Source organism: Dreissena polymorpha, chromosome 8, assembly GCF_020536995.1.
Source record: "Dreissena polymorpha isolate Duluth1 chromosome 8, UMN_Dpol_1.0, whole genome shotgun sequence".
NCBI classification, from domain to species: domain Eukaryota; kingdom Metazoa; phylum Mollusca; class Bivalvia; order Myida; family Dreissenidae; genus Dreissena; species Dreissena polymorpha.
This window is the reverse complement of record NC_068362.1, coordinates 19121853-19135513: the sequence shown is the minus strand read 5'-3', so window position 1 is coordinate 19135513 and position 13661 is coordinate 19121853. Positions and strand designations below refer to the sequence as shown.

General features: G+C 36.8%; 1 protein-coding gene across 4 annotated transcripts in view; it reads right to left on the bottom strand.

Annotated features, from left to right (window-relative positions):
* LOC127842625 (F-BAR and double SH3 domains protein 2-like) overlaps nucleotides 1-13661 on the bottom strand; it is a 97502-nt gene that overhangs the window by 30920 nt on the left and 52921 nt on the right. For all 4 annotated transcript variants that reach the window (XR_008031797.1, XM_052372215.1, XM_052372217.1 and 1 more), the window contains exons 13-15: nucleotides 10055-10106; nucleotides 6747-6859; nucleotides 2615-2764 (exon numbers count right to left, since the gene is read on the bottom strand). Coding sequence is in view for 3 of the 4 variants with exons in the window: in XM_052372215.1 (XP_052228175.1) it covers nucleotides 2615-2764; nucleotides 6747-6859; nucleotides 10055-10106 (315 nt within the window). In the remaining variant the exon portion in view is untranslated. The remainder of the gene's footprint in view (nucleotides 1-2614; nucleotides 2765-6746; nucleotides 6860-10054; nucleotides 10107-13661) is intronic.

Sequence of the window (13661 nt, the reverse complement as noted above, 5' to 3'; positions counted from 1 at the left end):
GCCCCAATCCCAACCCTGGGGCGCCCGCCCACATAGGCCACACCCACCAAAAAATTCCATTTACTATAATTTTTTCATTTCTACACCGATTCACTTCAAATTGATACTGAACCTCTCTTATGACAATACGGTCAATCTCAACTATGCATGGCCTCATTACCAACCCTGGGGCCCCGCCCACATAGACCACACCCGCCCAAAATTGCCTTTTACTATAATTTCTTCATTTCTACACCGATTCACTTCAAATTGATACTGAACTTCTCTTATGACAATACGGTCAATCTCAACTATGCATGGCACAATTACCAACCCTGGGGCGCCCTGCCCACATATGTCACACCCACCCAAAATTGCCTTTTACTATAACTTCTTCATTTCTACACCAATTCACTTCTAGTTGATGATGAACTTCTCTTATGACAATACGGTCAATCTCAGCTATGCATGGCCCCATTACCAACCCTGGGGCACACCTAGGTCAAACATTCGGCGTGGGGATACGCGTCGGCCTCTGCCGCGCCATTTCTAGTTCATTTTTTCGTTAACAGGAAGTCTCTTCTAAGCAAAGTCCAGTGAAGCAGAAAGTGTCTTCCTTGATTAGCCTGTGTGGACTACAGACACTAATCTGGGATGACACTTAATGCACAAGTATTAACCTGTGTGGACTACAGACGCTAATCTGGGATGACACTTAATGCACAAGTATTAACCTGTGTGGACTACAGACGCTTATCTGGGATGACACTTAATGCACAAGTATTAACCTGTGTGGACTACAGACGCTAATCTGGGATGACACTTTATGCACAAGTATTAACCTGTGTGGACTACAGACGCTAATCTGGGATGACACTTTATGCACAAGTATTTACCTGTGTGGACTACAGACGCTAATCTGGGATGACACTTAATGCACACGTATTAACCTGTGCGGAATACAGACGCTAATCTGGGATGACACTTAATGCACAAGTATTAACCTGTGTGGACTACAGACGCTAATCTGGGATGACACTTAATGCACAAGTATTAACCTGTGTGGACTACAGACGTTAATCTGGGATGACACTTAATGCACAAGTATTAACCTGTGTGGACTACAGACGCTAATCTGGGATGACACTTCATGCAAAAGTTTTAACCTGTGTGGACTACAGACGCTAATCTGGGATGACACTTAATGCACAAGTATTAACCTGTGCGGAATACAGACGCTAATCTGGGATGACACTTAATGCACAAGTATTAACCTGTGTGGACTACAGACGCTAATCTGGGATGACACTTAATGCACAAGTATTAACCTGTGTGGACTACAGACGCTAATCTGGGATGACACTTAATGCACAAGTATTAACCTGTGTGGACTACAGACGCTAATCTGGGATGACACTTAATGCACAAGTATTAAACCCCTTTTTTCAAGAGCAAAGATCGTATGTTTGTTCCTGCTCCACTATTTTTAAGCTTGGCAATTAAAACTTCCAATTAACCCAACTCTTATTTAATATTCCCATAACCAAAATAACACCTAATTTTCTAAAACTTGAACTTTTCTGACACCATTTTGTTCCAAAAAAATTATTTTTTGCAAAGTCATTTTGGGACGTTATGTTTTAGCCTATAATTATTGTTTATTTACTTTTTCCAGTTTCAATAACTTATGTAAACTTATGAGATAGTGTTCTAACTATCTCTCCACAAACTGAAATATTACATAATTCCACATTTTACCATGTTTTAAGTTTACATAAATACTTATATAAGTACTAGAAACGATTAAGTGATTCTTCGCAAAAAAGGTTTCAGGCTAACTTCTACAGTTCAACTATGATTACAGTTTTCAAACGACTAAAAAACCCAATTAATGACTCTAAATGTTTTGGATTGTTGACTGTATCAGAATTCTACACTTGTGTGTCCATCTGGTGACACATCAAAAAAGTGTTTTTACAACCTGAACACAGCCATAAAATCTAACAAATGAGTCATTGAGCAAGAAGTCATTGAACCATGAATTTTGTTCATAAACTTGCTTATATACCAGTAATTGCTTAAAGATTATGCATTTAAAAATAATCAGTTCACAATATTTAACAATGTTGATTTGTATGATTTACGTTATGAGGTCATCTAGATCCAAAATAAAGATATAATTTGTTTTAGTTCAATAATAATTAAAGTTCATTACTTCAGGTGATTTTATATACAAAAATATCCAAATGTCTATGCAATTAGTATATTGTCAAATTGTTTCTAAATTTTGGACACTATATTTATGGTGTATTTTTTTGTATCTTACTTTTTGGACACGAAAAAGAGTGTGTGTTCTTGAGTGTCCAAAAACTTAGTAATCCCAGTATAGTCTTATTTATGTTTTCTTCATGGAAAAAATACAATTGTTCTGGTATAAAAAAAAAGACAATTTATTTTGCCACCATCCATCCTGTTGCAAGTCACCATTCAAAGAGACAAACATTTAACGACTTCAATCAGTTTTTATAAAAAAACTGTGTGAATGGAAATGTTCAAGTCTGTCATATTATTTCACTTATATTTATTGGTTATCAAATAAATAAAAGACACAACATCAAAAGATGTCTTATCATACCTGGAAGTCATAGATAGACCTGCATCTGATTGGATATCGTATGGACTGGCTCTTCAATGAGTAGTCGCCCACAGTTACATCAAATGGTTCATCTCCGAAGTCATCATCGTCATCATAGTGAGTATACGTAGGCTCCAAGTCTTCTATAGGCTAAAACATAATCAGTTAAAAATGTTAAATATTGTGTAAACAAGAGCTGTTTCCATACGATGACATATGCCCCCGAAAAACACTTTGATAGTTATGTAAGACAGCTAAATAACAGAACAAATTTTCAAAACCTAAATGCTGATACTAACTTCAAGGTTAATTTGTGTGCGTATGGAAAGGCCTTGTCCATATACACATGCATACCAAATATAAAGGTTACATCAGAAGTGACATAGAAGTAATGAGCATTTTTCGAAACCTAAACGCAGATTTCGAAACCTAAACAGGAACCCTAATTTCAAGGTCAAGGTCAAAGGGGTAAAAATATGCTTGCGTATGGAAAGGCCTTGTCAGTATACACATGCATATTAACTACACTGTAACTCCAATATAACGCAGATGAGGGGGTCCAAGCCACGCAACAGCGTTATAAACGGATCAGCGTTATAAGTTTTGAGCTCATTTATTGCAGGGGGCTATCAAAACCATGCTGTGTTGTCATCCGCAAATACATGCATATCAACCGAATCGCATCGATAACAGTATACATACCGCTTTTCTAATGTGCACATTTATCCGATAATCCAATCAAGTTACAACTTCACTTAAAAAAATATATAATAATTTTGAACATTTATGACAATAAATATGTTTATGAATTTCACAAACACAACTATATATGCATGCGCCATTTCAGCAGTGTAAAAAGAACAGTGCATTATGGGGCACAAGTTTCATTGGACGAGCGAATTTAAATTTAGATTCAATGCAATACAAAGAAATTTTTTATTGCGCCATACACCGTTATGCAAAAAACGTGCTTTCCGGGGACTTTCTGATACCGGGAAAAAATGAAAGTGAATCTCTGTTAACAATTACACTGCGTTAGCATGTATATAAATCGTCTGGATTATTTAATTAATTTCTTGTACACGAACTGAAAGATTAAATGACTAAATAGAATTATAATGAAATGACAGAAAAACTTGTTTTATACTGTGCTCAGTATATTTCAAAGCCCCTCCTTTAATATAGTCAAACTGCAATCATATCCAAGTAAGAATGTTTTTATCATTTTGAATAACTTTTATTTTATTATTATCCCGCTTGCACTTAACTTATTGAAATTAGCGCACCGAACCGCTCTGATAGGGAGTACATGTAATAAACACTGACATGCGAGTTGTTCACACCTTTATTGACATTACAAACTGATTAACACCAATAAGCTGTCTGTGTTGTTTAACCTCGAAGCGATTAAAATTGGTTCAACGGACGCTTGTATAAAGCAATCAAGATGTGATCGCCGCCATCTTTGAATTGTCTGAAAATACATGAAGTTGCATAACATGGATTTGAATCAGAAATGGAAGGTTGGAGAAAAAACTGGATCCAAGACCCATCCGCGTTATATTGGATTCAGCGTTATAACGGAGAGCGTTATATTGGAGTTACAGTGTATGAAGGTTACATCTGAAGGGACATAGAAGTTATGAGCATTTTTCGAAACCTAAGCTCAGATTTCTAAACCTAAAGCAGATCCTAAGTTCAAGGTCAAAGGGGTAAAAAAAAGGGATTTGAATCAGAAATGGAAGGTTGGAGAAAAAACGGGATCAAAGACCCATCCGCGTTATATTGGATTCAGCGTTATAACGGAGAGCTTTATATTGGAGTTACAGTGTATGAAGGTTACATCTGAAGGGACATAGAAGTTATGAGCATTTTTCGAAACCTAAGCTCAGATTTTTAAACCTAAAGCGGACCCTAAGTTCAAGGTCAAAGGGGTAAAATTTGTGTGCGTATGGAAAGGCCTTGTCCATATACACATGCATACCAAATATGAAGTTAACATCTGTAGCGACATAGAAGTTATGAGCATTTTTCGAAACCTACACGCAGATTTCAAAACCTAAACACGGACCCTAAGTTCAAGGTCAAAGGGGTCAACATTTGTGTGCGTATGGAAAGGCCTTGTCCATATATCCTTTTCTTTTAACAGCATTAAACTCTGGAACTCTTTACCTGAGTCACTCACAGAGGTCAACAGGTTAGAAGGCTTTAAGGTTGCCATTAAAAGTCATTTAATGATAAATATTTAATTTGTTATATATGTGTATCTTTTCACTTTCAATAAGCAGATATTAACTTCGGCTTAGGTTTTTATTTTTAATAATTATTAGTTCATACTTCATAACATACATTTTAGCAATATATTTAATTTAGATAATTCATGATACCTCATATCATCAAATTACAACTGTCAAAATATCTATGTGTTGCAATAATTGATAACATTATCAATTGATCTTAGTTTCCAGCTCCTGTCATATTTTCTGAGCACTACTGTGATAATTAGTTTGATCTCTTTTGAACGGTGATATATATTTTTTATTTCATTAAATAATTATTTTACTATGAACATAGTTATGTTTAAGGTCAACATATTTATGTTTAAGGTCTGCCTCTTTTTGTCATGCCACCAATAATAAGGACCTCAGTGGAAATAAGGGATGCTCTTTTTTGTGTTATCCTTGGTTTGGTGAGCATGTCATAGTTTATTGTACATGATATAGTTTTTAATAATTGCTTATTATTTTATTCTATGTTATGTTGTGAACTGCGTATATGCTTCCTATGCCGAAATAAATCTATCTATCTATCTATATACACATGCATACCAAATATGAAGGTCTGAAGCGACATAGAAGTCATGAGCTTTTTTTTTTTTTAATGTGACGGACAGACAGGAGGACAGTGCAATCACTATATGCCCCGAAGCCTTTCGGGGCATAATAAAAAAGTGATATTTGATTGCCCAATTAAACAGTATTTTGATTCATATATGAGACAAACTGAGCAGTTTCAAACAGACAAAGAAAACAATTATTTTTGATTCACAACTTATATCTGATACACAAGCAGTGAATTTTTTACCATTTTGGGAATGGGGTCAGGCCCTTTTGATTGGGAAAAATCACCTTGTTTTGACTTAAATTGAAAAATTAGTTTGGTATTGTCTGCTGACAAATACTTTAAAATTGAGAATAAGTGTTTTCTATATAATATTAAGTAAGGCTCAACTATAAGCGCTGGATAGCAATAAAATTTAATGTTGAAATTTATTTAATTGTTTTGTTTTATTTATTTTGTTTGTAAACTTTCATTTAGGAATATAAGGCTGTCATTTGGGGAAAAATATACCCTTTCAGATTGGTTATCTCCCCCCCCGCCAAAAATATACCCTTTCAGATTGGTTATCTCCCCCCCCCCTGCCAAAATATACCCTTTCAGATTGGTTATCTCCCCCCCAAAAAAAATATACCCTTTCAGATTGGTATCTCCCCCCCCCCCAAAAAAATATACCCTTTCAGATTGGTTATCTCCCCCCCCCCAAAAAAAATATACCCTTTCAGATTGGTTATCTCCCCCCCCAAAAAAAAATATATACCCTTTCAGATTGGTTATCTCCCCCCCCCCCCAAAAAAAAATATACCCTTTCAGATTGGTTCTCCCCCCCCCCTAAAAATATACCCTTTCAGATTGGTTATCTCCCCCCCCCCCAAAAAAAATATACCCTTTCAGATTGGTTATCTCCCCCCCCCCCAAAAAAATACCCTTTCAGATTGGTTATCTCCCCCCCCAAAAAAAATATACCCTTTCAGATTGGTTATCTCCCCCTTCCCCCAAAATATACCCTTTCAGATTGGTTATCTCCCCCTCCCCCCAAAATATACCCTTTCAGATTGGTTATCTCACCCCCCCCCCCCAAAAAAAAATATACCCTTTCAGATTGGTTATCTCCCCCCCCCCCCCCCCAAAATATACCCTTTCAGATTGGTTATCTCCCCCCCCCAAAAAAATATACCCTTTCAGATTGGTTATCTCCCCCCCCCCCCCAAAATATACCCTTTCAGATTGGTTATCTTCCCCCCCCCCCCAAAAAAAAACACAAAAGATTGCTGCCAATCATCATAACACCTACCCCCGAGCTGTCAGTTTTGATGGAGGTACGACTTGGAGTGCGTTGCAGATCTGACTCTTCATCCGCTGACTGACCCTCAATGTTGACGCTGGACAACCAGACCTCCACATCAACTGCAACACAAACTGATCATTTGAGTCCTAGTCTAGGAAAACGGGGCTTAATGCATGTTAGAAAAGTGTCATCCCAGATTAGCCTGTGCAATCACTTAGGGCTATATATGACGACACTTTCCTTTTAAACTTTATAATTCAGTAAGAAAAGACTTCCGTTAAACAAACAAAAACATACAAGCAGTAAGTGTCGCCCCTGATTGAACAGGCTTATCACCAACAACACATGATGCACATGCATTAGGCCTGGTTTTCACAGAACAAGGCTTAATTAAAAAGTCAGTTTCAAAGTTTATCGCTGTCAAAGGAATGATTTGTAAACTAATTTCTTTCTGTTTCATAGAGGCAATACTAGTTTAATCATAGTTCAAGATTTGGAAAGCAGTTTGATTTTTTCAAAAAGGATGATGTGTAAATGTTTTGCTTAAGTTACAAATTAAAAATCAGTTCCGTTTTGTTAAAATTTAGACATCTTCATTTTGATCGCCGCCACACTTGGAGTCTGGAGGCAAGGATCAAACTGGTGGTCTGCTGTAGAAAATTGAGACAGATATCGTTGTTTTTTCTATTAAAAAATATATAAACAAGAGCACCGCCTTGCGGGTGCAGACCGCTCATCTATTTTCTTTTTAAAGGTGAAGGGACTCTCATTTTCAATCACAAAGGAGGGAGGGGTGGAGTGAAGAGGGGTGCATAGTGTGGGGGTGTGGACATTTATTACATTATCTTCCAAAAATGCGAAAAAAGGGAAAAAAAAAATCGGGGGTGGGGGGTGGGGGGGGTGGGGATTCTTGGGTGCGATGGTTGGACGGTATTTCAAACATAAAATAATAAAAATAAATATTTGGGGGGGTGAGGTGGGGGGGGGGGTATAGTGTTAGGGTGTGGTGGTAATTTGTGAGATGATCTTAAAAAAAAAAAAAATTAGGGGGGGGATTCGGGTGGGGGGGAAGGGGGGGGTGGGGGGGGGATTCTTGGGTGCGATGGTTGGACGGTATTTCAAACATAAAATAATCAAAATAAATAGTTTTGTTTTTTAACCGCTCAAAAAAAAAAATTTGGGGAGGGGGTGGGATGGGGGTGGTATAGTGTGAGGGTGTGGTGGTCATTTGTGAGATGATCTTAAAAAAAAAAAAAAAAAAGAGGGGGGGGGGGGAAGGGGGGGGGCACGGGCGATGGTTTAAGTGGAGTCTATTGTGGTATGTCAGGTAAGAGTAGTTTTGTCAAAGTATCAATCAAATCTTATCATAAATAAAGAAGTTATGGCAATTTTAGCAAAATTTAATAACTTGACCTTGAGAGTCAAGGTCATTCAAAGGTCAAGGTAAAAATTCAACTTGCCAGGTACAGTAACCTCATGATAGCATGAAAGTATTTGAAGTTTGAAAGCAATAGCCTTGATACTTAAGAAGTAAAGTGGATCGAAACACAAAATTTAACCATATATTCAAAGTACCTAAGTCAAAAAAGGGCCATAATTCCCTAAAAATGACATCCAGAGTTATGCAACTTGTCCTTTTTATGTACCCTTATGATAGTTTGCGAGTGTTCCAAGTATGAAAGCAATATCTATGATAATTTAGGGGTAAAGTGGACCAAAACACAAAACTTAACCAAACTTTCAATTTTCTAAGTATAAAGGGCCCATAATTCCGTCCAAATGCCAGTCAGAGTTACATAGCTTTGCCTGCACAGTCCCCTTACGATAGTTAATAAGTGTTGCAAGTATGAAAGCAATAGCTTTGATACTGTAGGAATAAAGTGGACCTAAACACAAAACTTAACAAAATTTTCAATTTGCTAAGTATAAAAAGGGCACATAATTCTGTCAAAATGCCAGTCAGAGTTACATTACTTTGCCTGCACAGTCCCCTTATGATAGTTAGTAAGTGTTGCAAGTATGAAAGCAATAGCTTTGATACTTAAGGAATAAAATGGACCTAAACACAAAACTTAACCAAAATATTAAATTTTCTAAGTATAAAAAGGGCACATAATTCTGTCAAAATGCACGCCCGGGTTATCTAACTTTGCCTGCCCAGTCCCCTCATGATAGTAAGTAAGTGTACCAAGTTTGAATGCAATAGCATTGATACTTTCTGAAAAAAGTGGACCTAAACGCAAAACTTAACCAAAAATTTCAATTTTCTAAGTATAAAAAGGGCACATAATTCAGTCAAAATGCACGCCAGAGTTATCTAACTTTGCCTGCCCAGTCCCCTCATGATAGTAAGTAAGTGTACCAAGTTTGAATGCAATACCATTGATACTTTCTGAGAAAAGTGGACCTAAACGCAAAACTTAACTGGACGCCGACGCCGACACCAAGGTGATGACAATAGCTCTTTTTTTTTTTTCAAAAAATAGATGAGCTAAAAACAGTATTCACATTGTAGACATATACATTAATGTTGTACACATATGAATATTGAATATACAGGTATAAACATTCTTGCTTGAAAGTAAGAAGCATTAACATTCTTTTGATCCATCATATAAATTCTAATCCCAAAATGTGCTTGTTTGAGAATTGTTTTAGCCTCAAACTTTGAACCTGCACATTTATACAGAGTATGACAACCAACAACGGAACTGTACTATTCAGTCTGCCCACTATGATGGTATTGAGAAATAACAACAATATCAGAAAGGTGGTTTTTATACACAAAAAGGAACAAATTATATAATTTTTCCAATCAAGGGTTTCAACCTCCTGAAAAGAACTTAAATGCCTATATGTATGCCAATAAAGAACTAAAATGCCTATATGTATGCCAATAAAGAAAAATGATTTGGCTTTGTGCAATAAACAGTGAAGTTGAGCCGCACTAAGGGAAATCAGGTTTAAGGCATGTGTGTTTGACCCTTCCCATTAATAATGGAGTCGTGTTCTGAGAAAACTTGGCATAAAGCATGTGCGTAAAAGGTCGTCCCAGATTAGCCTGTGCAGTCCGCCAAGGCTAATCAGGGACGACTCTTTCCGCCTTATTTTTGCAAAAAAGTGACATCATTTAAACGAAAATTTTTATAAAAGCGGAAAGTGTTGTCACTGATTAGCCTGTGCCGGCTGCGGACACTTTACGCACATGCATTATGCCAAGTTTTCTCAGAACATGACTCAATGGATTAAGCCCAGTTTTCCCAGAATGTGACTCATTTAAAACTGAAGAATCAACATTTTATGAAGCCACCAACCTCCAGCCTGCCTCAGTGCTTCTATTCTGGCTTCAGCCTTCACCTTTGCTGTCTGAAATGGTTAAAATAACTAGACTGATTAAATGTTGACTAAACATTTTAGTGAGAAATTTTATGTATAGCAGTATACTTAAAAATATCATTATGAAGAAATCATGAATATTAGAAAAATCAAATAACATTCACAAATACAGATTTCAACAACAAGCAGTTGATGTTGCTTACTTTGTTATATATCTGTTATGAAACAAAATAGCTATTTTCCTAGTTATTTCACATTATTTAATATTGATATCATTGTTGTTGTTTTATAGGGAAAGTGTGTATCCATTTGAGCAAATGATAAAAATAAAGGCTTTTATACTTGCCATTGAACATGATAACCTTTGACAAAGTTCAACATGAAAACTACAGAAATATATGTGCTATATCATAATAAATAATATTAATAAATACAAATAATTGTTATCATTATTCTATCATCAAAATTAATATAATAAATTAATATAATTATTTATGGTAACTTTATATTGATTTTAAAAATATATATCAAATGTATTTACTTATTTCAACAAAACCACTACCATTCACATGTATATTGTCCTCTAGCTCACTAAAGTTTGCACAGAAAGTGTGAACAACATTAATAATTGGTGCTCAGAAAAAGTTAGACTCATCATCTACTTTAATTAATTAATTACATACTGATAAATCACAAGTACATAGAGTCAAGATGGCACACAATTGTTGTTAATTAATTGGGAGTAGACTGAGATTCCAAATTTTTTTATAAAATGGAGGCTTGCAGGGAATATGCAAGTAAACAATGTTTTCCTTGGTCTTGCATACATGAGTGTGGAGACATATGTTTAATGGCAATTATGGCCAAAATGAAAAAAAAAATAATCAAATCATTGGCTTAAGTTGCCTGAACAAAATTTGTTGTAAAAAATAGTCATATAACTTCACACTGAAGAGAATATCCTGGACCAACAAATAATGGGAATATATCACCTGGGACAAAAGTGTGCTGAAGTAAAAGAATATTATCATATGCCTGTGCTGGGAAACATGGCCAAATATCTTCAAAGTGAATGGAAATGTTGAAACAACAAGTCATTGGTATATGTGACCTGGTACAAGTATGTGCTGATGTGAAACAATATTAGCACATGCCTGTGCTGGAAAACATAGCCAAATATTGTCGCAGTGCAATGGAAGTATTGAAAAAACAAGTCATTGGTATATGTGACCTGGTACAAGTGTGTGCTCATGAAAGACACTCTTAGCACATGCCTGTGCTGGGAAACATGGCCAAATATCTTCAAAGTGAATGGAAATGCTGAAACAACAGGTCATTGGTATTTGTGACCTGGTACAAGTGTGTGCTGATGTGAGACAATTTTAGCACATGCCTGTGCTGGGAAACATGGCCATATATCTCGAAAGTGAATGGAAATGTTGGAAAAACAAGCCATTGTATATGTGACCTGGTACAAGTGTGTGCTGATGTGAGACAATATTAGCACATGCCTGTGCTGGGAAACATGGCCTACTATCTTCAAAGTAAATGGAAATGTTGAAACATCGAGTAATTGGTATATGTGTCCTGGTACAAGTGTGTGCTGATGAGAGAGACTATTAGCACATGCCTGTTCTGGGAAACATGGCCAAATGTCTTCGAAGTGAATGGAAATGTTGAAACAACAAGTCATTGGTATATGTGACCTGGTACAAGTGTGTGCTGATGAGAGACACTATTAGCACATGCCTGTGCTGGAAAACATGGCCAAATATCTTCAAAGTGAACGGAAATGTTGGAACAACAAGCCATTGGTATATGTGACCTGGTACAAGTGTGTGCTGATGTGAGACACTATTAGCACATGCCTGTGCTGGAAAACATGGCCAAATATCTTCAAAGTGAATGGAAATGTTGAAACAACAAGTCATTGGTATATGTGACCTGGTACAAGTGTGTGCTGATGAGAGACACTATTAGCATATGCCTGTGCTGGAAAACATGGCCAAATGTCTTCGAAGTGAATAGAAATGTTGAAACATCAAGTCATTGTTATATGTGACCTGGTACAAGTGTGTGCTGATGAGAGACAATATTAGCACATGCCTGTGCTGGGAAACATGGCCAAATATCTTCAAAGTGAATGAAAATGTTGAAACAACAAGCCATTGGTATATGTGACCTGGTACAAGTGTTTGCTGATGTGAGACAATATTAGCACATGCCTGTGATGGGAAACATGGCCATATATCTTCAAAGTGAATGGAAATGTTGAAACAACAAGTCATTGGTATATGTGACCTGGTACAAGTGTGTGCTGATGAGAGGCACTATTAGCACATGCCTGTGCTGGGAAACATGGCCAAATATCTTCAAAGTGAATGGAAATGTTGAAACAACAAGCCATTGGTATATATGACCTGATACAAGTGTGTGCTGTTTAGATACACTATTAGCACATGCCTGTGCTGGGAAACATGGCCAAATATCTTCAAAGAGAACGCAAATGTTGAAACAACAAGCCATTGGTATATGTGACCTGGTACAAGTGTGTGCTGATGTGAGACACAATTAGCACATGCCTGTGCTGGGAAACATGGCCAAATATCTTCAAAGTGAATGGAAATGTTGAAACAACAAGCCATTGGTATATGTGACCTGGTTAAAGTGTGTGCTGATGTGAGACACTATTAGCACATGCCTGTGCTGGGAAACATGGCCAAATAACTTCAAAGTGAATGGAAATGTTGAAACAACAAGTCATTGGTATATGTGACCTGGTACAAGTGTGTGCTGATGAGAGACACTATTAGCACATGCCTGTGCTGGAAAACATGGCAAAATATTTCAAAGTGAATGGAAATGTTGAAACAACAAGCCATTGGTATATGTGACCTGGTACAAGTGTGTGCTGATGTGAGACACTATTAGCACATGCCTGTGCTGGGAAACATGGCCAAATATCTTCAAAGTGAATGGAAATGTTGAAACAACAAGCCATTGGTATATGTGACCTGGTAAAAGTGTGTGCTGATGTGAGACACTATTAACACATGCCAGTGCTGGGAAACATGGCCAAATATCTTCAAAATGAATGGAAACGTTGAAACAACAAGTCATTGGTATATGTGACCTGGTACAAGTGTGTGCTGATGTGAGACAATATTAGCACATACTTGTGCTGGGAAACATGGACATATATCTTCAAAGTGAATGGAAATGTTGAAACAACAAGTCATTGGAATATGTGACCTGGTACAAGTGTGTCCTGATGAGAGACACTATTAGCAAATGCCTGTGCTGGGAAACATGGCCAAAAATCTTCAAAGTGAATGGAAATGTTGAAACAAGTCATTGGTATATGTGACCTGGTACAAGTGTGTGCTGATGAAAGACACTATTAGCACATGCCTGTGCTGGGAAACATGGCCAAATATCTTCAAAGTGAATGGAAATGTTGAAACAACAAGTCATTGGTATATATGACCTGGTACAAGTGTGTGCTGATGAGAGACACTATTAGCACATGCCTGTGCTGGGAAACATGGCCAAATATCTTCAAAGTGAATGGAAATGTTGAAACAA